At 48.2% G+C, this 25,457-nt stretch overlaps 1 protein-coding gene across 1 annotated transcript in view; it reads right to left on the bottom strand.

Moving 5' to 3' along the window:
* Positions 1-1,698: 1,698 nt before the first annotated feature.
* SYT6 (synaptotagmin 6) overlaps positions 1,699-25,457 on the bottom strand; it is a 36,240-nt gene continuing 12,481 nt past the window's right edge. The window contains exons 2-7 of the mRNA XM_054290796.1: positions 18,971-19,304; positions 15,364-15,922; positions 10,942-11,062; positions 9,910-10,081; positions 8,619-8,769; positions 1,699-2,958 (exon numbers count right to left, since the gene is read on the bottom strand). Coding sequence (XP_054146771.1) covers positions 2,887-2,958; positions 8,619-8,769; positions 9,910-10,081; positions 10,942-11,062; positions 15,364-15,922; positions 18,971-19,304 — 1,409 coding nt within the window. The 3' untranslated portion in view covers positions 1,699-2,886. The remainder of the gene's footprint in view (positions 2,959-8,618; positions 8,770-9,909; positions 10,082-10,941; positions 11,063-15,363; positions 15,923-18,970; positions 19,305-25,457) is intronic.

The following is a 25,457-nucleotide window of genomic DNA, read 5'->3' as shown; positions in this document are numbered from 1 at the left end:
GAGTCCCCACATGAAACCAACCCTGGCCACCCTCCCTGCAGTGTCCCCTCCCCTCCCTGCAGCCTGTCGTTGGTGAAAATGGAGACTGTGAGACTAAAACTGAAGAGAAAAGAGGGGAAAAAAATGAAAGGAAGGTCTGGGAATGCTCCAGTGGTTTTTTTGCTTGCACTACTCAATAAAACAGACTATTCATTTGTGGCTGCTTGCAGCAGCATCCTCCCCTTTGCAGGGACTTTGAAAGGAGCCCCAGCATGGCCAAGCCTCCTGTGGGACGTGGCCCTGGGGTGACCCTCCTTATTTTGCTTGGAAATAATTGAAATGTCTCCATGAGCTGCTATTACAGGGTCAAGAGCAGCAAGTGAGGAGCAAGAAAACAACTCAACAAATCTTGGCATGGCACTTGTGCTGGGCTCAGCTCCTTCCCAGGGCTCTGATTCCCCCCTGGATGGAAGGGAAGTGTTTGCTGTGGTGTGTGGAGCTGGTCCCCACGAGTGTGACCAATCCCCCCCAGTGACAAACACACAATGGGCTGATTATCCCCTGGCTGAGGGATGTGGCAAAATCTCAGCATTTAAACTATAAATGAAGGGGGGGTTGAGCCAAGCAGGCGTGGGTGTTATTCACTAACGTGAGATCCAGTTTTCCAGCAATGCAAGTGACAGCCAGTATTGAGTGGAAATTGATTATCTGTGTGAAGCAGGGATTAAAAATAGCAGCTTTGTGTCAAACCCCACGTATGTTTTGACTAAATCCTCGATAACAAGGAGAATGGATAAAAGATGGAGATTATACAGAGAAAGCCAAAACCCAAAAAGCCTGGATTAGAGAAGAAAAGGATTTGAGTGGGTTGCTGCAATTAATGATTGTCAAGTGCCACCAGCTGGGACTGCTGTGGCTTCTTCTGGGGACGTCTTGTCCTTTGGTTTGCCAACTTGCCAGAGGCACTGCCAGCTCATTGCCCTGCTCCCCCGAGGCTCCTCCAGCTCAGGCACAGGTCCAGGGGCTCGTGGGCAGTGTTTGACCCACCCAGTCAATCAGCTTTAATGGCCAGAAACTCATCCCTTAATTAAACACAGGAAGGATGATGGTCTCAGGAAGGTTGTCCTCCCCTTGCTCCCCAGCAGAAGCTCTCAGAACACTCTGTGTTGGGAAACCAATGCACTTTTACCACTTTTTTTTTGTGGCAGTGTGCTTGGAATGCACTTTTAGCTGCTGCAGGGGCTGTCCCTGGGATGGTGGGGCTGTCCCAGCCCAGGCAGGAGCTGCAGAGCCAAGGTCTGCTCCAAATGCCACCATGTGCCCCTGCCCAGCCCCACACCGTGCCAGGCTGTGCCATTGTCACATTTGGGTGATCACTGCACCCATCCAAACCCACACAACCCACAGCTCCTGCTCCCACAGGAGGAAATATTCCACCAGACAGGGCAGCACTTACAAATCAAATAATTTTATTGAGTTTCTGCTCCTACAGCGTGTGGCACATAAAGAGAATTAAGACACAAGGTGTGATGAGGAATGATGCATTTACCCTTCACTGAACAAAGGATTCATCTCACCCAGGAGCAATGCAAGCAGCCCTCTGTGCCAGCCCTGATGTGCAGCCAGGGGTGACGTGGTGACATTTGGGAAAATGGGAACTGAAGCTGACCTGAGGATTGGGGCTGATGAACACAGTCCTGCTAACCTGAGGCTGCAAATTCTACCTCCAAACTAAAATATTTGCTTTTGCCTGATTTAATTAGGGTGGAATAAACAGCACTAGCACGCTTCTTAACTGAGAGAAAAATCCAGGATGAGAAAGTGTCCAAAATCCACAGCTGGCTGATAAAGATCAGCTGATTTAGCTGTAAAGCCAGTGCTTGGGATATTCTAAATTCATTCTTGGCTTCTGCAGCCAAGGAACCAGCAAAGCTTTGGGTTTTTTTTTTTTTCCCAGAACTTGACCTTCCTTCAGGGCTTGGGCTGAGAAACTTTATTCCTTAAGAAAGTGCTGACAGTCTTTAGGAAAAAAGTTTGGAAGCTTTTTTTAGCATCAGTCATGTTTCTGTAATTCCCTTTGCCCCTTTGGGTCACCCTTTATTACTTGGATGAGATAAGAAATGGAGACCCAGTGGTCATGCAGGGCTGTCACCCATTTCTGTAACATTTTCCCCCTTTTATTTCTGAATCCCACCTGTGGCCACTCCAGATAACGTGGGGATGTCCTGGGAGATGAGCAGCAGCTACAAAGTGGGGGGGGGCTGAAGAAACTGTTCATGCAAATAGCTCTGGGGAGATTTCAGATACAGGGGAAAAAACCCCAGGGTTCCCCTCCTGAGGAATCAACAGCATTTTTTAAATATATGACAAAAGGAATCATGGGGTACACACTGCACAAACTTCTAAGAGCTCATGGACACCTCTACATGAACAGGAAACCCAGGGACACTCTGCAGGGCTGGGGCTGACCACGAGGATGGAGCTGCTGGTGGCTTGGAAGAGTCTCTCCCATCTTCTGCCACAGCTTTCCAGTGGCCACTGTCCCCTGTCCCCTGTCCTGGCCACCTCTGCTCTCTGCAGACACCTCCTGGCCCCTTTCCAGCCTTTTCACACACTAAAAACTATTTTACACATTATTTTACAGACCAAACTCCCAGCACATGTCTCAGTCCACCTTCTCCCTCTGGAAACAGACCCGTACAGCAAAAGCCACAAAAATAACATCACCTTGGGAGACATATTAGACAAAAACATATTTGACCACAAAACGGGTTTCTACCTTTACTTACGCAGGAACAACTACCCGGAAAGTCCCGCTGCTGCCACCGCCTCTCAGCAACCACTGAGACTGAAGGCCAAGTGCAAAAATTACTTGGTTTAGTCCCATTTTGCTGTCCCTGCTGCAGATCATGGTGTGGGGGGTGGTTTGGGGGAGGGACAGGAGCCCTGGCTGTCGAAGCTCGCTGCCCGGCCGTGCCACTGGGAAAGAGGAGAAATCGAGTTAATCAAACAGGAGAGGTTGGCTGGGATTATTCCCAATCCTGCATTGTGCTGTCCATCTCCTCTTCCTCAGGATTCCCATCCATCCCATCCCATCCCATCCCATAGATCCCATCCCATGGATCCCATCCCATCCCATCCCATCCCATCCCATTGATCCCATCCCATCTCATCCCATCCCATCTCATCCCATCCCATCCCATGGATCCCATCCCATCCCATCCCATCCCATCCCATCCCATCCCATGGATCCCATCCCATGGATCCCATCCCATCTGCAGATTCCATCCCATCCCATCTCATCCCATCCCATCTCATCCCATCCCATCCCATGGATCCCATCCCATCCCATCCCATCCCATCCCATCCCATCCCATCCCATCCCATGGATCCCATCCCATGGATCCCATCCCATCTGCAGATTCCATCCCATCCCATCCCATCCCATCCCATCCCATCCCATGGATCCCATCCCATGGATCCCATCCCATCCCATCCCATCCCTGCTGTGCCTCTCTTCTGCTCTACAAGTTCCATTTTATGCAATGCCCGTGTTTAACCACTCAGGAGGAATTGCTGAGCAATTTTCTTTATTGCTTTGTAAATCAATTCTCAATTGTGAGGATTCCTCACCAAAAAAAAAAAAAAAAACACAAAAAGGAAAATAAACAATGTCTGTGTGTGCTGTGAAGACAAAGTGCTCTCAGCTTTTCCCTGCTTTATTGCTGTTGTCTTTTTGGTTTAAAAATACTGTCTAAGCTCAGGAGTACTTGAGTCTTTCCAGTCTGGTAATTTTTACTCCACAGCAGCTCTGTCCACAGCACCAGAGACATTTCTCAAAGGGAAAATCAGATCAGAGACTCGGTGGATGGAGCAAATATTTTTTTTTTTGCCATACTTAGAGGATCATAAATTATTTGTCATCTGCCTTGGGGGCTATTATCATAATTCAAACCCATTATTCCTGAAGCATTTGAGCACTTGCCCATCTCACCATCTTGTTATATTAAATTCCAGTGACAAATGATAGACATCTCGCAGAGACAACGGGAGGCAGGATTTCCACTGCCTGGATCAATTCAATTCCCTCCCCTCCCACATCAGCAGAAACTCTTTGCTGGCTGATATTAATGTTTAAGCATGTATGATTTTCATTTCTCTGGGTGAAAATCCACTTGGGGAACCAGACCTCACCCTTGCCTTGGCAAAACCATCTTGAGTGAAAACAAGAGAACAGCAGACTGGTGCTCAGAGGGAGGCTGAGCAGGGCAAGCAGCTCCTTGCAGATGCTCCATGGGTTTGGAGTGGTCAAAAATTTGGCCAATTTCCTTCCCCAGCGAGACCAGTCAGTGTAAAGCAACTCACTGCACCGGTTTGCACTGAACAGCCTCTATTTCATCAGGGCTGAGCAGAAATTAATGAATGAAGAAGATGAGAAGCTCATTCTGCCAAGCAGCTGCCTTAAGGTAAGGAAACACTTTCCTCTATGTTTCTCATGTCAAAAGCATTGTCTAAAATCCCTGAGGAATTGATAATACTGGTACAACCTCCCCATGAGAATTGCCAGGGAACAGATTGCAGAAATTACAACAGAAATGGGTTTTTGGCAGAGCCTTCCCCATGCTCTTTGCTGCGTGCTGTCTGCATGACAATGACAGCATTGCTACTCCAAAAATGTGATGAAAACTCTTCCAAGGACAGGTCCAAATGACCACAGAGAAACCTGGAGATACTTTTCCTTCATTTAATTAGAACAGGTGAGCCATGCATTGTGTAGCCAACAGTCAGAAACCGGGACCAGTTCAATCAAAATCAAACAGACCCAGAAGTCTGGAAGGGTTTATCTTTAAAGACAATTATTCTTTGTTATGGGCATGACTTGGCCCTCAGGAGAGTTAGCAGTTTTTATCTGGAGCAATGTTTTAAACAAATAAATGTTGAAAGTCTGAGGCACTTGGCAGCATCAAAGACGCGTTTTGCATCGCGCTGATGACGCGACCCCGCGATTCCAGGGTTTGTCTTTCACAGATCACAGGGAAAATCCCCATTTCCAGAATTCCCTTCAAATCCTAAGAAGAACGAGCTGTAATTTCTATTTCCCTTTGTGCACACAGCCCTGAACATGGCTGATGGGTGCAGGAATGCAGAAGCAGCAGGGGTGGGGTGGCTGAAGGACCAGGGAGGGAGCAGCTGCCAGCGGGGCCTTGGGGATGAACACTGGGAACAGCTTGTGCTGAGGGGAAGAATTGATTGTCAGAACAACCCCACAAAGAGGGATTCTCCCTTTCTGCTCAGAAACTCGCCTTCTGAACATCTGTGTGAGGAGGATAGCACTGAAAAGCCTGTAATTAATGATTCATTTGCACATGTTCTCCATGTTCCCTCTTTAATGATGATGGTCATTAGAGAAGTGCAGTCATTATGGTTTGTTATTCATACTGTTGATAAATATGGAGCGACCAAAGACATGATGTGCATCCGAAGTGTTTCCCTTTTCATTGGAGCTTTTTCCAGCAGTGAAAGCAAAGAGGGAGCGGCACCAGCTCGTGGAGGAGGGGCCCAATTGCTGTTGGCACAGAAATGAGGGCTTGGGCCATGTTAGCCCAGCACTGTTGGGAGAGGCTGGAGCTGCCCAGGTCCTCATGGTGGACAAAGAATCATGGCTCAGCAAAGGAGGAGGCTGTTGGTCCAACACCATGGACACAGCCATCCATCCATCCATCCATCCATCCATCCATCCATCCATCCATCCATCCATCCCTCCCTGCTGTGGCAGGGTAAGGGGATCAGGGCTGGGCCATCCTCTTGAAGCAGCACAGCTCTGTTGACATTTTCCTGGTAAATTCACCAGAAATTGTGACTGAGCTGTACTCAAAATACAGTGGGAGCTCCTTCTCCTGGCCAAAGCTTTTCCAAGGCACACGAGGCAAGGTGTTGGTTAGCAAAGAAATTCCATATTCCCACTTTTTTCTCCTCCCTGAGGGGTAGGGAGGGGGTGAGACCCCAACCACAGCAAGGGGAGATGGCAGTGCCTGGAGCAGCTCCAGTCACCATCCCTCCATTTAGACATCAAAGGCACAATTCAATCACGGCTCCCTCGCCTTGGTTTGAGGTCAAGCACTCAATCAGGGAAGATTTGGATGGAGCCAGAGGCTTTTACTGATGGTCAGAGCACACAGAGACCATCACGAGGATCAATTGGGACAAAAATGCTCCATTTGCTGCTGCCCAGCAAAAACGCACTCAAAGAGGATGGAGACAAAGAGGAAGAAGAATAAGACAAAGAGGAAGATGGAAATGATGGCTCAGGATGCCAGCACAGCCCAAGGTCACCCCCACAAAGGTGAGGAAGGCATGAAGGGCCATCAGCTCTCCCTCAGCATGCTCAGGACAGATGGACAGACAGACAGACAGCAGCAGGATGGAGCAGCTGCACAGAGACCCAGAGCTGGGATTACAGGACCAAAACCCCAAATTTCTTTTCAAAGATACCCAAACACAACATGGAAAAGGTGATACAATGTCTTGTAACCATCAAATACCATTTCCCATTAATTTCTCCCCAGGAGCCTGTGCCTTTTCTGTTTGGTTTTTCTTTTAGGCTGCTCTGGGGATTTGCAGACAGCAGTGCTAAAACCTAAAAGGGCAAATAAACACAGGGACCATTTTCTTGCTGGCTCTCTGCACCAGTTTGTGGCAGAAATACCAGAGCAGATGATCAGAGGGCTTTTTCTTTCCTTTTAAGCAGAGCTCCTGACCTGTGCATTGAGGGGTGAAATGATTCACTCAGTTTTTTTCCAGAGTCTTGGGGGCTCAGCCATGGTTTTCAAAGTATATTTTAGAAGGTGAGTCATCTTCCATGTCTTCCTTGGTTTCTCTGTGTTTCATCATAACAATAATGCCTTTTTTTACTTTTTTTCTTAGTGATTTTCAAAAACTTTACAGGAGTTTTTCTTTCAAAACCCAATCTGCATCTGAAAAATAGTGCAGTAAAGCCATAAAAATTGCAACCTGGAGAAGGAACTCCTGTCCCTGGGACAGCCCATGGCTGTTGGTGTCACATTGTGAGTGCTACAGATGCCAAGAGATCAAATGGGAGATCAGTTCCATTACTGGTGAAACCTTGTGGCTGCTGGTCCCCAGCTCCCTGTGGCAGTGGGAGGTGACACTCAGAGCCTGCCCAGGGCCAGCAGGGGAAGGGGAATGAAACCCTGGGGCTGCTCAGCACCCAAAGGCAGAACTGGCATTGCACACAAAGTGCACAAGGGTTTAATTCTGCTCTGACTCACCCCAGCCCTGCACAGCTGAGCCCTGTGCTGATTCAAGGTGAGCTCACAGATCACCTCAAACGAGGGAGGGCAAATTTTCAGGTGTCCATTGTATGATATATCCACCTCCACCGCGTCTTAAGCTACAATATCAGCTGCCAGGTTTTCCTTTGTGTGTAACCAAGCTGGGCTGGGACAGAGGGCACTGAGCACAAGCTGATTTGTTAATCATGGAATGGTTTGGGTGGGAAGGAACTTCAATCATGTTCCAACCCCCTGGATCATCCAGCTCCAACCCCCTGCCATGGGCAGGGACACCTTCCACTATCCCAGGTTGCCCCAAGCTCTGTCCAGCCTGGCCTTGGGCACTTCCAGGGATGGAGCAGCCACAGCTGCTCTGGGCACCCTGTGCCAGGGCCTGCCCACCCCTTCTTGTTTGATAAAAGAGGAGATTTCAAAGAAAGACAGGGTTTATACACTAATTCACAGTACTGTGGAGTCTCAGCAAGCCCAGTGTCTGCCTTTCAGCACAGCTCAGCACTCAGCTTCAAGGGGAAAATGAGATGATTTTTGTTAAGTACTTATGCTGTGGCTTTGAGGGAAAATACCTCCTCAGCCCCAGATACAGTGGGAGGCTTTATTGCCTTTATTATCGTATCACTGGCCTCAAATGCTGGTGCTTTGTTCTCATACTTGAAGTGTCAAAGGCGTGTGTGCCCTTTTCCACATCTCTGTCCTCCAGAAATTATGACCTAAATCAGGCAAAGCCAAAGAGCTCCACAGAAGCGTGAGAAATTGGAGTGCAAAGGGGAAGAAAATGCCAGAGATGGTCGAAATGGTACCCAGGCATTTCAGCCCTATTTTATCATCTGGGGCTGCATCAAGTCAATCTCTTTCTCTGGAGATGCTTAGAGCAATTACATTTGTTCTATTTATTCTCCCTCAAAGGCTCGGAGATGAGTCAACAGAAAAATCTTTTAGGATGAAAAATTGAAACTTGAAATAGGCAATATCCCTGGACAATTTGTTCTGCAATCAGAGCAGCATTCTCTTTCCTTACTGCTCTCAATTTCTAATTTAAAAAGGAAAAGTAAAAAAAAACCAAAAAAACAAAAAAAAACAGAAAAAGAAAAAAACCCAAAATGTAACAGTCACATCTGTAAATACAGTTCTTCTCAGTCTTGCTTGCGAGCTCAAGGAGCTATTTCGAGGCAATACAGAAGTGCTTGTTTTCTAGAGTTCATTTCTGGTGAGAAAATTCCCTCAGCTCTGCTCAGAAAATCCCAGGCAAGAGCAGGAGCTCTCTGAAAGCCTGGAGCCAGCCCAGGCCCGTGCAGCCCAGGCACTGGGAGGGAAGGACACCCCACTCACCTCTTTGAAGGATTTCTTCACCTCCACCAGCGGGTGCCAGTGGGCGATGGGCTTGCGGGGGTAGGCCAGCATCTCGTTCCAGTGATCCCTGCCCAGCCCCTCGGCGTTGACCCCCACGCGGCAAACCCCGATGATCTCGTTGTGGCCCACCCTGAGGAACACAGAGAAGGACCACCATTACCATCCATCCATCCCCATACACCATCACCATCCATCTATCCATCATCCATCCATCCATCCATCCATCCATCCATCCATCATCCATCCATCCATCCATCCATCCATCATCCATCCATCCATCCATCCATCATCCATCCATCCATCATCCATCCATCCATCCATCCATCCATCCATCCATCCATCCCCCATACACCATCCGTCCATTCATCCATCCATCCATCATCCATCCATTCATCCATCCATCCATCCCTCCCTTCCTTCCTTCCTCTCTCCCTTTGTCCATCCATCCATTTGTCCACCCAATGAAAGGGTGCAGGAATGCACCTACCTGTTCCTGATGTCTGTCCATCCATCTATCCATCCATCCATCCATCCATCCATCCATCCATCCATCTATCATCCATCCATCTATCTATCTATCTCCCATACCTACCTTCCTTCCTTCCTTCCTTCCTTCCTTCCTTCCTTCCTTCCTTCCTTCCTTCCTTCCTTCCTTCCTTCCTTTGTCCATCCATCCATTTGTACACCCAGTGAAAGGGTGCAGGGATGCACCTACCTATTCCTGATGTCCATCCATCCATCCATCCATCCATCCATCCATCCATCCATCCCTCTGGCTGCCCACACCTGGACCCTGCTGCTGGTGATCCTGGACTGTGCTGTCTGCCCCGGCCCTGCCACCACCACAGGTAATTACAGCAGCTTTTAAATTATTTCTGCAGGTCAGTCCAGCCACAGAGGTGTGAGCAGTGCTCTACAGCAAGAATAACCCCAGCTTCATTAATACATCATTCATACACCCAGAGCTGCTCGGGCTGACATTATTTGCTTTCTAAAATGGGTTGCAGGACAATAAATAACCAAGGGGAAAGCGGCACTCGCTCAAGGAAATGCCATAAAGCAAGGAGCAGCCTTGCCAAACTCGTTATTTTTCCATAACCATAAATATCAATGTCACTGTAGCAATATATCATCAGAGACAGGTGGATACCACTGAGCCCTGCCATGAGGAAAACACTGTGGAAAACACTGTGGAAAATTGCATTTGAGCTGGAAAATCTGCACCCAATGGGATGCTCTCCCCTCCAGCTCTCCAGAGCCTCCCACCTACCGATCATAATCCATGACAGAGATAAGGAGGCTGACTTGATCCATGTTCTCGGGGGGAATGTCAAAGATTATTGCTTCATTGTAGGTGGGATTAAGTGTGTTTTTCTTTATGGTGGTTTTCTTCTTTTTCAGTCTTCGCCCGTCACAGAGCAAAGACACTTTGACATATGGATCTAGGGAGGAAGAGATAGAAGACCTTTTGTTGATGAAAATGTGTTTTGTTACTTTTGCAATATAGAAACAGCTTTATCAGAGGATGGGCTGTGAGTTCCCATGAGCCAGAGGTGCTCTTCAAATGGACTTTTAGAAAAAAAAGTTTATTTGCAGACCAGTAAAATCCTCCATTTCTCATACTGGTGTGGGTGGTGACCTGAACTTCAGGCACCAGAGAACCAGCACTGCATGATTATTATTGCAGAAAGGCTGAGCTGGCTTCACCTGAAGTCTCAATTCTCAGACATTTCAAATGGCATTAAGCTCCAGCTGAGCAGAAACATTTTTTTGCAAAGGTCTCTGTTGTTACTGCTTTTTGTACAATGAAATTCAAATACTCTGAAGTGGGTGTCTGGAAAAGAAATTGGATTTTATGATGAAAACCACAATTTGTGCATGCTAAAATTGCGAGTCAGCTCTTTGAAGCTGCAAATGCAAACAGTCTATAGGTGGTGTGATCCTCAGGTTTGACTACTGGGCACAGCACAGGGGAATGCACATTCCAGTGGGATTTATCCAGGTGAGCCATGATCCTTTCCTGAATTGGAATGAAAGAGTTGAGTCTGGCTATAAAGGGTTCCAGAAGATCTAAGTGTTCAGCCCAAGAGATGGATCAGAGCTCTGACCCTTCAAACCCTCCAGTGAGATGGGAAAAAAGTAACAAATTGTCTCCTTTAAAAATTTTGTTTGCATTTAAAACACAGACAAAGCTTTCTCAGGTATTCCTGTGATGGTTCACCCACCATCTACTGAGGGTACAGTGAGGGAAGAGGAGGAGATGTGGCTGCAAGGGGATCCTCCTCAGCCACCAAACACCCACCTGAGTAACCAGTGATGTCCATAGCTTTGAGATTCCTGCATTTAATGACTGTTAAGGTGAGGCGACCTGCAGTTGGCAAATAACAAAGGGAAAACATGATCTCGCCCAGGTCCACGCTTTCCTTCAATAAAGCAGAGAACAGATTTTATTGGAAACGTGCAGAACCAGCCAGGTGCCTCCTCATCCACCCCAGCATTTCCTCTGCTCTGCCATTTGTAGCAAAGGGTATTTTAATTTATTCAAGTGCACCCCGACACGATTTGGCTAAAAATGAATACAGAGAATGGGAAAAATAGGTTACACCTCCACATTTTAGTTAAGGACAATCTTCCTCTGCCTCAGTGGAGTCTGGGCTGCCTATTGCACCCTCCCAGCTGTGCACAGCTAATGCACAGCACTCCTGCTCCACTGCTCACACAGAGGAGATGAGATATCTCACACCAAATCAATGCAGTGAGGAAATCAAATTAGTATCAAGTCTTGTTGGAATGTACTGTACATGTCTCAGGTGCCTGGTTGCTCCAGGAATGTGACAAACACAGTGAGGTGACAGAAAGATGAGCTCCTGACACGCAGTGGCGCCGTGTTCTCCAGCTGTGCACTGCAGAAATCTCCTCAGGAACTTTCTGTGACAGCCAGTGCCATCAGTTCAGAACATCACAGACTGGTTTGGGTTGGAAGAGACCTTGAATATATTCTAGTTTCAACCCCCTGCCGTGGGTGGGGATGAATTCAGTCATGAAGGTTTGTGACTGACAGTGCCCAACATTTCTGCATAAAATGAAAATGTCTTTCAGTAACACAGTGGTTTTCTCTGAAGGTGAGCGTGAGTTTTTGGGCAGTTACCAACTGGGGGTAAAACTTTAAGCCAGAAGACAGCCAAGAAAGGTCTGTTCAGCTTTTAGTTTGTGACGTGTCCACATTTGGACCACCAAGCCTTTTGAGATGCCCTCAAGGAGCAGGCACAGTGTGGGGCTGTGTGTTTGTGAGTATAAATGGAGAATTTACCAGCAGATGGCACTCAGAAATGTCTGGTACTTTAGGATTACACAGAAGCCAACACAATTCACTCTTTTAGTGCCCCATCAAATAACTTTTATCCGTGGCTCTTAGCACTTCTTGTACCTGCAGCTTCATCGACTACACCTCCTAAAAGCCCTTTCCATCATTGCCTTGCCCATGGGAAGTCAGGGAAAAATAAACGAACCAAATGTCTGATTTAAACTAGAAAGCATCATCATCTGAAGTCAGCAGAAAGATTTCCAAACACCTTCTAAAAATGGATTTAAAAAAAAAAATCTTATTTTTCTACATACAGATCCCATATCTGTAGAGCAAACAAGCAGTTTATTTTGGGAAACAGTGTGTTTGATTCCTTTCAATGTGATATAATGATCTGCTGAAGAGAAATTGTGGCTGTTAGGAGTAGAGTGATGGAACTAGAAAGACAAGTAAATGCACTTAAAGCTTTGCTAAGTGTTAGGGGAATAGATCTTGTTGATGGATGAGGTTTTTGCCAAATTATTTCCTGCTCATTCTCAGGTAAGGCAAAGATTAAATCTTTATTCCACTTAGATGTGCAGAATACTAATGAATATTATATAAAATTTTGATTTGGTCTCTTCTTTCATGCATTCTTTGTTCTCAGTTGGTGTGGGAGGGACGAGGGCAGGAGACCTTGGACAAGATGTCAGCGGAGAGCAGCCCTGTGTGAGATGGTGAGAGCACCCTCTGGACACCATCTCATCTTCTATTCCTCTCCTTGCACTGAGAGGACCCATTCAGGGTATAAGATGAACATAATTTATTCTTTGACCTCATTGGATCAGGTCAAGAGATTTTTCTTTGCAACCATAAATACAAGAGAGCAAAGCGTGTCCTGTGGGTACATTATTTTCTTGCAGATTATAGACATTGGGACATTTCCAAAATTCATATCAGTACCTTTTAGGAAATAATGGAAGCTCTGAATCAATAGACTTGAAACCAAAGATGTTTCCCTGATTCACAAGCTGTACAGTCATTAATTAAGCAGCTGAGTGCTGGCTACTTGACCAGATCAGTTCTTCAGTGTGTTCCTACCCTCTTACCCACACCATTGATCTCATGCATTATTAGGCACCCAGAGCTTTCTTGGGGGTTTTGTGCAAACTGTATTTACCCTTCTCAATTTTGATTAAACAGAAATGTCCTTGGGTGTGCTACAGCTGGCTGAGATGTTCCAGGAGCAGCACATCCCTTAAGAATGGCACAGAGAGGATGAGGGGATGGAGCCAAACATGGTGCTGGATGTTTCTGTGGCAGCTCTGTCGGGCTACTGCTCAACACACCTTGGCCATGGGGTTGGCTCTGCTCCCCTCACACCTTCTCTGGAGGCTTTTCCCTCAACAGCCCTTCTGCTTCTGTGAGGTTTTCCCCCATTAAATGAGATTCTTCTCTGGAGGATCCTCCCTCAACAGCCCTTCTGATGGTGTCTCCACCTGCTTCTGTGGGCTTTTCCCCCATTAAATGAGATTCTTCTCTGGAAGCTTTTCCCTCAACAACCCTTCTGCTGGTGCGTCTCCACCTGCTTTTGTGGGGTTTTCCTCCATTAAATGAGATTATTTAGCCAGGAAAGCATCCACTATTGCTTGCAGAACCAACAGGCAGGTTCCTCCAGGAGGCACCAGCACATCAGGTGCACTTTGCTGCCCTTCCAGCAGCCCCTCTCAGGGTGAAGGATGTGCCTGGTGCCTGCTTGCCTCTCTGCCAGCATTTCTGCTTTCATTACCAGCCATCAGCCACAACAGCCGTGGCTGTTTGCAGGTTGGAGGCCAAGAGCTGTGAGCACCCTGCTAACTCAAACTGTTGCTTTCCTCATGGCTGATCCTGTGCCTCCTTCCCACAGCTCTCCCAGGCAAGATGCTCAAAAGGCAGCACAGCAGCAGCTCCCAGCACACTGCCATCACTGCCCCAGCATGCCTGGCAGGCACCATCTCCATCCCTGTGTCCAAAGCTCTCTGTGCCCTCCCAGACCAGCCCCTGAGCCCTTTCCAGGGTGGGTGATGTGCTGTGTGTCCCCTGAGTGCCCTGGGACCCCGTTGGGCACAGGACACAGGGCTGTGCACACCTGCTGGGCTTCACAGAGCTGTCAGAAGGTTCTGGACACCCTGCAGCAGGAGAATGAGCACTGGTGGAAGTCACCAAGAGGTTCAGCTGGTGGGGAACACAGTGCTGAGAAAAAGTTACAAAGCAAATGTCTTGTGGCACTGCTGGCCACAGTAAATATTTGTGTTTGACAGTTCCCTCCTCGGCACAGAGAGCAGGGGAGCAAAAGGTATGAGATGAGCTATGAGGGAAGCTGCAGGACAGATTTTTGCAAGTTGTGGCATTCTGCCAGTCACCAGGAAAGATGTGACAGGGCCCACGCTTGCAGCCACAGGGGTGGGGATGTCTCATCTTTCAGTCTCAGGAATAACAATGTGACATGACAATGACAATGGCTGATTTAGTGTCCAGCTGCAGAGCAGTTCAATCGTTCACTCGCCCTGAGGACCAGCCAGATCCTCCTGGGAGGGCAGTGGAGGAGCAGACAGCTATTATGGAGAGGTTAATGTCACTGCTCTGCACTCAGTGATCAATGTGAGCACTTGGCTTCTCCTGCCAGCTCCGTGTGACACGGAAAGGGCTGGGACTTTTCCTCTCTGAGGCTTGGTTTCTCTTCCAGAGGGAATTCAACAGAACTATTAAGAGACCCAAATCCAGCTCTGGAAGAGTTGCCAGCAGCACATCCAGCACCTCTCAGCATGAAGGGGCTGGTACTGGCCCTGCAGAGCTCTTTCTTCATGTGGTGCCTTAAGTTGCTTTTATATTTTTCAGATCCTGTACTGCACTAGTGTAGAACCCTGAACTCCACATAGAGTGTCAGTAAGCTCTCCTCACATTTTTGTCAGACAAAACAATCCTTCCAGGCCTGAGAACCAAGGTCACCCTCTGCCTTGGGTGACAAGGTATTAAAGTATAAACAAAAGTGAATGGAGGGGTTGAAGGAAACCAGAGGAATATGACTTCATCACCTGAAGCTATATTGGACAATTAACCCCTGATGTGCAAACAGACCAAACTTTTATCTGTCTGAGAAACTTGTGACCATTGTTCAACTTGGGTGTAGTCTCTGCCAGGCTTCTTTTGACTGCCCAAGGTGCTTGAAGGCCTTTAATAAAAACCCACTTTATTATCTTTAATCTGTCTAGCCTCCATTCTAGGTAGCCACTCCAAGGCATCCCATGGAGTGGGATGCAAATGTGGAGTGGCTACCTAGTGGAGTGCAAATGGCAGAGAGCTGGGCCATGGCTGCAGGTCCTGGGCTAACAGGAGGTGAAGAACCATCAGCTGGGAGCCATGAAGGATTGATTTACCCCACCCTGCCCAGCAGATACTCACCGTCGTGGCGTACTGAATGTCCCTCCAGATGGAAGTCTCCCGCGAGAGGTCCGAGTCCTCGAACAGGTTCTCCAAGATGACTTCTCCAATCATGTCGTGCCTGGAGAACCTGTCAAAGTCAAAGACGCTCAGGTGGAGCTTCCTGCTCGCCAGCTCCTCGTGGGGCACGGGGAAGTGGAAGGACTCGTCGAAGGTGGGGTTCAGAGTCTTCCTGTGCACGCGCGTCTGGAACTTGCGCTTGCGGTCGGGCAGGAGGTAGATCTTCACGTAGGGATCCGAGCTGCCGCAGAAGTCTTTGGCTGGCAAGTCAAAAGCCCTGAGAATCCGGACGGTCAGCGTCTCGTTCTCGTAGTCGTACTTGAGAGTGAAGTTGATTTTCCCGCAGGTTTTCTCTGCCTCTTTCTTGGGGTCCTCGGTGTCCAGGGTCTTCTGTTTGTAGAGCTCGGGTTTGATGCGGCCGATGCTGGTGGGCTGCTCGGCCACGGCCGGCACCTCCAGCCCGTAGTCCATGCTGGACACGTGCATCTGCCGGGGCAGGTGCCTCTTGAAGGAGATGTGCCTGCAGGAGGGACACAACAACAGCTCTGTGGGTTTCCAAGGACATGGCTTTCATGTCCTTTTTCGCCCCTGCAGTCAAAAACCAGCACAGAATGTGTTCTACAGGTGCTCCTGAGCTCTGCACTGAAACTGGGTGTGTTATGAGGGGAACACCTCCAAAAACCTGCAAGGATTGAACCCAGGAAATTTCTTAAATTCCAGAGTGTTGCCAAAAGCTGTGTTTTCTCACCTGTGGCACAAGTCACAGCCCATAGCTGAACAGACGGGGTCCAACAACTCCTTACCCAAACCACAGAGAGCACCACATGGAGAATTTCCCCACCTTAGTCCTTACACTTCCAAGATACTTCTCCACATCCCTAGCATGCTTTAACCGTTTAATCCACCGCCTAAGCATAACAAATTTCCTCAACGGAGGACAAAACATTGCCTCCCACCTAATTGACCTTTCCTGATACAAAATAATAGGCCTAGAAGGACTAGTCAACCTACAACTAACAGCAACCAAAGCTGCCACCACCCTCCACTCTGGCCTAATCAAAGCCTACTTAGGATCATTCGCCCTAAGCTCTCCCAGACAAAAAAATCCCTTTTTTTTTGCTTTTTTCTTTTTGTGAGAGATCCATAACCAGTTCAGAAGGTGAGGCTTTCTTCACAGAACCACAGAATGATTTGGGTTCTGAGTGTTTTAAAGCTCATCCCCTGCCACAGGCAGGGACACCTTCCCCTAGATCAGTTTGCTTCAAGCCTTGCCCAGCCTGGATTTGCTGGGTATTGCTGCTTCCAGACTTTTCCAACAGACTCATGAGACACTGATAGATAATTGTTGACAGGGAGGGAGGCACAGCCTCGTCAGGAAGAGCCTCTTGCCTTGAGCTCTCCTCCAGCACAAGCTGTATGTAAGCACAGCTTTATCTGAACAAAGCATAAAAGCTTTCTGTGGACTGAGGGCATTATTTCAGATTATCTGGTGTTTACAAGAGCAGTTTATAGAGTTATTTAACCAAACTAAAAACTCTACACCCAGAGCATTAGCCTTCAGTGATGCTTGGAGACCTTGGCAGGCTCCTCAGAGGTATTTTGGACAGGGTTAGGCTGGGCTGTAGAATCAGAGGAACCTGCCAAGGAGAAAGTGTGTTTGAAACCTGCCCACGTACAGCTAAGTCCCACTTTGTTTGTCCTAATTCAGACTGGCTGAGGGTTTTTTCCTCCTCTGTTGGAAAGGTGTAATAAAAGCAGAAGGAGAGTGTGCATGCAGAGAGGGAATCAGCTGCCCAAAAAGCAGTGTGGATAAATAAAAGAGTGTGGCTCACAAATGCAGGTGGCACCGTGCTGATCTAACTCAGCTCCTTCAAACAGGGGTCTGCCATCAGTGCCTCACTAATCCTGCAAAAGTGCAGCCAATTTTCTGGGCAGTGCCTGATTTCCCTGTCACACTCCTGTGCACATCCCAGGCACGGCCAGCGAGGCAAACAGAAGTGCTGGGGCGCAGCCAGGACCCTGTGATCCCTCTTTCCTGTCCCTGTTTCACCTCCTTCTCTGTCAAGGAGAGATGCTGCATTTCACAGAATGGTTTGTGTTGGAAAGGAGCCTCAAAGCTCAGCTCCTTCCACCCCCTGCCATGGGCAGGGGCACCTTTCACTATCCCAGGTTGCTCCAGCCTGGCCTTGGGACATTTCCAGGGATGGGGCAGCCACAGCTGCTCTGGGCACCCTATGCCAGGGCCTCACCCCACTCTGAGTAAAGATCCCCTTTCTAACATTTAATCTAAATCTCTCTCAGTGTCCAAGCTGAGAGGGAGGTTGACACAGCCTTTCTCTGACTTCCTGAGCATGATGTTGATGTCTCTGTCCCCATCTGAGCACAAGCACTGAGCACAGCTGGTTCAGGGCTTGTGCAGCGAGCAATCCATCAATTGTGCTGATCTGATTGTTTCTGCCAGGAGCCACAACAGAGAGAGAGAGCCAAAAGGTCTAATTCTGTCTGACAGGGTACATCATTGATACTTCAGCCTGCCTCTCATATTGGAACAAAATTAAAGTGGCCAAAGCTTGTGGGTGACTTGACACAATGAGGTCAAGTCGCTGTAACAGGGCTTGAATCCCTGATTTTTTAAAAGAGCCACAGTCTTAACACATTCATTGCTTAATGGCCAAGCTTTGGACAGTAATCTGCTGTGTAGGTGCTCTCTTTAGTCTCCCTGGTGGTCTCAGAACCTCTGGCTCCATCCAGCAATCCTCCCACCTCTCCAGCTGCTCACAGAGCAGCATCCCTGCTGAACACCTCAGCCCCACCCAGCAGAATCATGGAATATCCTGAGCTGGAGGGGACCCACAGGGATCATCAAGTCCAGATCTTATCCCTGCACAGACACCCCAACAATCCCCCCTGTGCATCCCTGGGAGTGCTGTCCAAAGGCTCCTGGAGCTCTGGCAGCCTCAGGGCCGTGCCCATTCCCTGGGCAGCCTGGGCAGTGCCCAGCACCCTCTGGGGGAAGAACCTTTCCCTGATATCCACCCTAAACACCCCTGACCCATCTCTAGCCATTCCCTGGGTCCTGTCACTGTCGCAGAGATCAGAGCTGCCCCTCAGGAGGAGCTGCAGCTCCCATCTGCAGATCCCATCCCATCCCATCCCATGGAACCCATCTCATGGATCCCACCCCATCCCATGGAACTCATCTCATGGATCCCAGACCATCCCATCCCATGTGTCCCATCTCATGGATCCCATCTCCTGGATCCCATTCCATCCCATCCCATGGAACCCATCTCATGGATCCCACTCCATCCCATCTCATGGATCCCATTCCATCCTATCCCATGGATCCCATCCCATCCCATGGAACCCATCTCATGGATCCCATCCCATCCCATCCCATCCCATCCCATCCCATCCCATCCCATCCCATGGAACCCATCCCATGGATCCTATGGATCCCACCCCATCCCATGGATCCCATCCCACCCTATCCCATGGATCCTATGGATCACATCCCATCCCACCACATGGATCCCATGGATCCCATGGATCCCACCCCATCCCTCACCTGGTGGAAGAGGCTGGCTCCGTGGTTTGCCTCTGGATCCGCGTGCGCCTCATGATGTGATCCTTCATGGACATCTGGACCTCCGCAGGGATGTCCGGGGAGGTGTGGCTGATCTTCACAGCTGCCTCCAGGAAGCTGATGGCCCCCGTGTCCTTGAGCTTGTCTGCCATGCTGTCCTTGTGGCCTGCCTCGCTCCTCAGCACGGCCAGGTGGGAGGAAAGGGCCTTGTTCCTCCAGGGAACCCAGCACAGCTTCCAAAAGAGAAACACAAACACTGCCACCAGGGCCAGGCCACACACAATGACTATCACTGCAAGGAGGCTGACGGAGAGCTCTGAGGGAGACAAGGACAGCGACAGGGAGGGATGGGAAAGGAGAGAAGAAGAGACAGATGGTGAGAAGATCGTAAGTAAAAGGAAGAAATGGCCCAAACTGACTTAAATCACAACTAATGGAGAGCTCTCAGCTCAGAGCCAAGGCCAAGTGAGCACCCCCTGACAGGCTTGGGACACACCTGGGGAGAAAATGGGTGTCTCCATATGGACAGAGCTGTGAAGTTTTACACCCTGATGCTTAAACTGGCTATAAAATACCATCCTTGGTTTGTTCTGCAACATCAGCAAACTGCTGAGCCTGAAATCAAGAAGATCTGTACAATTCCATGATAGGAACAAGCTCGGTGCTGTGTGCCTTTTTGCTTCGTGTCACAGCTGCTCAGGCACAGGAATGAAAAAAATCCATTTCCCAGGGTCCTGGAAGTGCATTGTTATTGTACTGTCAGCACCCACATCTTGTCCAGATGTGCCCATAGGGAATACAAAATAAATACCAACAGCAAGGAAAAAATAATCACAAGCTGCTGATACAGAGAAACCAAACATAGCAGGAGTTTGTACAGTAAGTGGTATACAACTCTGAGCAGCACAGGAGCTGCGTGTGTGCTCTGATGCTCAGAGACACTTTTACCTCATGTGTGCTGAATTTCAGTCTTTTTCTGGAAAGAGCTTCCATACGTGTGGCTGACGAATCAGGAAAAATGGAAAATGAAGATATATATATATGTGTGTGTGTATATAAATATATATATATATATATATACACACATCATCTAGGCTGTGAAATGATTCACAGCACTGCACAAAGAGAAAACACTGGTTATTTTTGCTTCCTTTCCTACAGTGTATTAATTCCCAGATCTTCATGCAGACCAAAACTTTGAGAGCTCAGGATTCCAAGGAATACCAGTCCCTGATGGTGGAGGCAGGATTTGTTCTGGAGGCAAGTCTGCAGCATCAGGACTGTGGAGAATTCCATCATGGAATGGAGCTCGTGGACACTTCCTTGATACCAGGCTGTGTTATTTGTAGTGCCCACTAAAGCCACACTCTTTAGACTACCCAAGTGCAAGTCAGGACAGAAAGACAAACAAAAAAACCACCAAAACCTGCAAAAGTTTATATGGAACAAGCATTACCTCTTATCCATTTTATTTCTGTTTATGCCTGGACCATAAATGTTTTGGGTGAGTTTGAATTCCCCACCTGAGCCCCGAGGAATGGGGTGGGTGCTCTGAGCATTTCTGAGCTGGGGAACTTCCCCCTGGGCTGCATCACAGCTGCTCCAAGTGTGAATCCTGATGTGCTTTACCTTAAACAGGAGCCATAAAACACCTCCTGTTCCCTTTGATCATGCAGTTTAGTTTGTAAAGCTGTAATAGGACATTTAATCATAGAATCACAGGATGGTTTGGGTTGGAAGGAACCTTGTAAATCATCCCATGGGCAGGGACACCTTCCACCAGACCAGGTTGCCCAGACCCCCATCTAATCTTTTCTTGATGTTAAGGGTGAGAAAAATCTGTGAAATATGAGGAAAGACTTGGTTTTTAATCTTGAATAAATAGCTGAATGTAAAAATTATGGGTAAAAAACCCCACAATCACAACAAAACAACAAACCCACCACCCACCACTGGTGAACCATGACAGCAAAGTGCTCAGGAGCACATTTGTACTATCAAATTTTGCTCAGGTCTCTCAGGGAGTGCAGCAGCCCCTGCAAACTTGGGATAAGTGAAATCTCCAGGCAGCACCAGACACAAAATGTGACATCCACACCCAAAGAAGCCAGCCCTGCACAGTGCCTGGCAGCCATCTGTTGTTCCTGATATCCTGGAGGATTTTGTTTTTCCACAAAATTACCGAGCCCAGCAAATCCAGCAGGAGCTCCAGGCAAAGCTCCCTGGCTGCCTGTGGGTTTTTGACTCCAAGGGAAGGGCTGGAAGGGATGGGATGGGAAGGATAAACATCACCCAGAGGTTTTTTCAACTTTTTTTCCCCTTCCCAGCCTCCTGTACAGGTCATTTATTTTCTGTTGTAGCTCTGAGGTGGAAACACAAATCGCTGCTGGGGGGAATAAACAGATCCCATCTTACTCAATAATAAATAAGGTTGTACCAGCAGCAGAGCTTCCTCAGAGATTTGCCTAAATGTATTCTCACCAAAGCTGAGAGCACAGAGGTTCCACTTCACTATCCTTTGAGTTAAATCTTGGAATTGTGCCCAGGAAACTCAGTGTCAAACATTCATAAGAAAACTCAAGAACCTGGACTTTGCAAATACCTCTGTGTTGGTACAAAGGAAATCATTGCAATGCAGAATCTCTCACTGCTGGGAATTGCTGCGTGACAGGGAAGATTTTTTTAAAGATATTTCCACCCATTCCAAGGAGTTTTATAGGCTGCATGTCTCTGCCAGCACACCGGGCTCATTAATGGGAACCATCAGAAATAATCAATTATCCTTTCAGAAAACCTGTTGCCAGCTTGAGAAAGATGCTGGCTCCTGTCACTCCTTGCAGGGCTGGCATTCATAATGCATCTGACAGGATTCACAGATACTTTTATGCATGACCTCCTACTCCTTCCTCTGACAGCTGACACAGAGCACGAGTGGAAGGGATCAGGATTTTACAGACAGCTTTTAAGCATCTGCCTGCTTAGAATATTGGGATGTTTGAAGATGACACTGAATTCTCCAAGACTTTTTTGTGACTTATTAAACTTAAATATCAATTGGACAGAGTTGACCTTCATTGAGTTAATGAGCTTTCTCTTATGAATTTGAAAATACCTGTTACTTTCTCAAAAATACCTGGTATTGAAAATGCTATGCTTTAAATGTCCTTTAAATAACAAGAAACTGTAAAAACATAATTCTTCACCTAACAGAAAATGCCCTGGGGCCAGAGGCTGCTTTGGTTTTCCTGGAATGAGTGGAGGTAAGGCCAGTTCCCCAAAAGGACACCTGAGCCCAGGGGAAGAACGAGCTCCTTGGTTGATATTATCCCCCCTTTTTCAAGGTTTGGATCCAAGATTTGGGGAAGAGAGGGAAAAGAGAGAAAAGAGGGAAAATGTGCCTGCATCCAGCAGGGAGGAAGGGCTCTGTCTAATGCAGGAACAGCTCAGATCCCAACTGCTCACAAGGGAGACTCACATCATCATTCTGAGCAATGTCCCACCTGGGGAAAAACACGACAAGAAATATGGTTTTGTTCTGTTTCCCTCTTAAAAATTCACAGTTATTTGCCACTTTGTTATCAGGTAAGGGCTGTGGTACAAGTGCAGAGCAGCTCCAGCCATTCCTCACCCCAGTCCTGTAGAACTCAGTGCTGCTCCCTCATCCTCACCCAGTTCCCATGGGAGACATGGGAGAAACTGGAAAATTGGTATTATTACAGCTTGTAATTGAAAAGATAAAGCTTAAAAGAAGGAGGTTACAAACACAAATTAACATGGCTGTTTTCCAGCCTGGCTCCCTCTGGGAGCAAGCGCTGCTTCCCCGAGGAACCTTCAGCCAGAAAATGCTTTGGCTGCAGGACAGCAGTGACAGAGCTCCCTCAGAGCAACGAGGAGCAGGGAAGGGATGGACGTGGACACTGACAGGATCCACCCCTGGAAGTGCTCAAAGCCAGGCCAAGACTTTGAGCAGCATGGTCTGGCATGAGGGGTCCCTACCCATGGCAGGGGTTAGGGGCCAGATGACTTTTGAGGTTCATTCCAACCCCTCAATGTTCCATGATTCTGTGATTCTGTGATCTACCTGCTTGAGCTGATATGTTTAGGATAAACCATTGAGCTTATATATTTATTATATACCTATTTTATATCCCACTAGTTGCCAAAACACCACAGAAAAGTCCTGAAGCTGACAGCAATGGGGACACCAACAGCACAAACAAGACTGAATTCGTTCAATGTCACCCAAAACTGATCCCATTTCTCCTTTGACTTGACTGTTTGTGTTTTTACTGGTTTTGTAACATCCAAACCCCTTGCTACTGAACCACACCAAAAAGCTCAAACCTGCAGCATTTCCAAGGTCACTACTTCTTACTGCCTTTAAATCAAAGACAAACGGCCCAGGGCAGGACAAAGAATCAATGGTTTACAGTTTAAAACTGTGATGCTAAAAGCAAACTGAGGAAAGGGCAAACACTCCTTGGTTAATCCAACCCTTCCCACCATGGATCACAGAGCAGTTCCTCAGCACAACCCCCGTTTTGTTTCATCCTGGATGGGAGCTAATGAAGAGATATGGTCCAACAGCCTTTCAGCTTGATGTCCCTGCTGACTTCCTAATGCCTAAACTGAGTTACCAAAGGGGATAATTAGCAAAAGTCCAACCCAAAAGCGATTAATAATATGACAAAGTCATGATTAGAGCAGTCTATTAACTGCAAGACAATAGTGGTCTAATTGTGGCAACATTGACTTTTACTGCTGTGAAGTAGCTTGTGCTGTCATTAAAGAGATTCATGGATAACTCTGAGTTTAATGTGCAGAGTTATATTTAATATCCCAAGATGTAATTTAGCTTTCCTTCCACCCACTCCCCACAGAGAAAACACAACATGTTTGATGGCTCTCTCAGCACTCCAGCAGCCATTACTCATTCCAGCTACCTGTTGCATTTAAACAAAGTTGGAATGGCACGAGTGGAAGTTGGAGAGGCTGGAAATTCTCTGTGAGGTGCAGTGTGGGACCAGGGTGATGCCACCAGCCCCCAGGACCTGGATGTCCCATTTCTCTATTATCACCTGTGAGGGCACAGACATTTCCTCAGGCTCTGGAGCCCCTCACCAAGGCAGTGGGGACATCGACCTGAGCTTCTGCCACCTTCAGCCTGACCAGCCTGACCCTGCCAAGAGCCCAGGGACATCTTCCTTGTTACAGGTTGTTCCTCCTAAGCTCTCTGGTGGTTTATGGAAAATCTGGGCTTCAGGGAGAGTTTGGGATCCCTTCAGCTATAAAAGCAGCTCCTGGCTGTTCTGAGCTACAGCCTGGGGCATGGAACATCCTCCCACAGCCAATGCCCCTGGAAGGGCAGCTCCAGGGTGGCAGAGCTCAGAGCAGGGTGATGGTGATCACCTCACTCACGCTGGCTGGATTACTGCCTCCCCACACAGCAAGCATCACTCACAGCAGCCCAACAGAGACTTGCAGGCTTCTCTGTCCATTTTCTGCTCGTTTTTTCTCTTGCAGGAGTGTTTGTGAGGATATATTGCTCTGTTTCTGCAGGGCTTTGCAGGGAGCACGCACTCCAGTGATGGATTGGTACAAGAGGTGCTGCTGGAGGAGACCACATGAGGCTCCCACCAACTGCTGATCTCATTTTCTCTCGATTGAGGAGCATCACAAATGTAAGCCTGATTAGCTGAGGGCTGGAAATTGGGCACAGGGGGCTGTGGTGGGTCTCAGAGGTGAGGGCAGGGGGGAGCACAGGGCAGCAGCTGCAGAGGAGGAGGAAGGGTTCCATTAAACCCCAGCCAGTGAGATGTTTATTTAGCAAAGCTGCTCAGCTTTGGAGGAAGGAACGGGGACTGGATGGAACAGAAATCAAATAATAGAACCCCACAGCAGCACCACAGAGTCAAGAGGGAATGTCCCCTGAGCAAACCCTGAGGGGCAGCAGGGAGGGCAGCAGCAAGCAGAGCCCTTTGCAACAGGGATTCTGGAAAGGCAGCTGGCTGCCTGATAAATCCTGGGATGCTGCACTGGGGGAGAGGTGAGCTGCAGTGCAGCAGTCCTCAGCCAGCTCCTCATCCCCCTCCAAGCCTGCCATGGCCTTGGGAATGGTGGCAGAGCCAATGGTACAGATCAGACTGTCCCTGTCACCCCCACAGCAGCAGGCTCTGTGTCCCCAGAGCTCACAGGGGGAGCACAGGGCAGGGCAGTGACAGGGAAGCACTGCAAGCCCACTCAGATTGTCCCTCTTTGCTGGGGTTGTGTCCAGTGTTTCAGTCCCCTACTGATGGCTTTGTTGCCACATTTCAGGCCCCCATCGCCACCATTTGGCCGCCATTTGAAACTTCATCAAGTTCTTGATTTGCTGGTGGTGCAGGCAGGCAGTCAGGCAGGATCTACAGGAATATGCCCTGAAATATTCCTGAGCTAGACAAGTCATTAGGAGCTGTCACTTCAAAGTCTG

Source organism: Melozone crissalis, unplaced genomic scaffold, assembly GCF_028551555.1.
Source record: "Melozone crissalis strain CALT ecotype California unplaced genomic scaffold, PUWL_Pcris_2 ptg000086l_1, whole genome shotgun sequence".
NCBI classification, from domain to species: domain Eukaryota; kingdom Metazoa; phylum Chordata; class Aves; order Passeriformes; family Passerellidae; genus Melozone; species Melozone crissalis.
The sequence above is the reverse complement of the archived record's forward strand: the minus strand, read 5'-3'. Positions and strand labels throughout refer to the sequence as shown.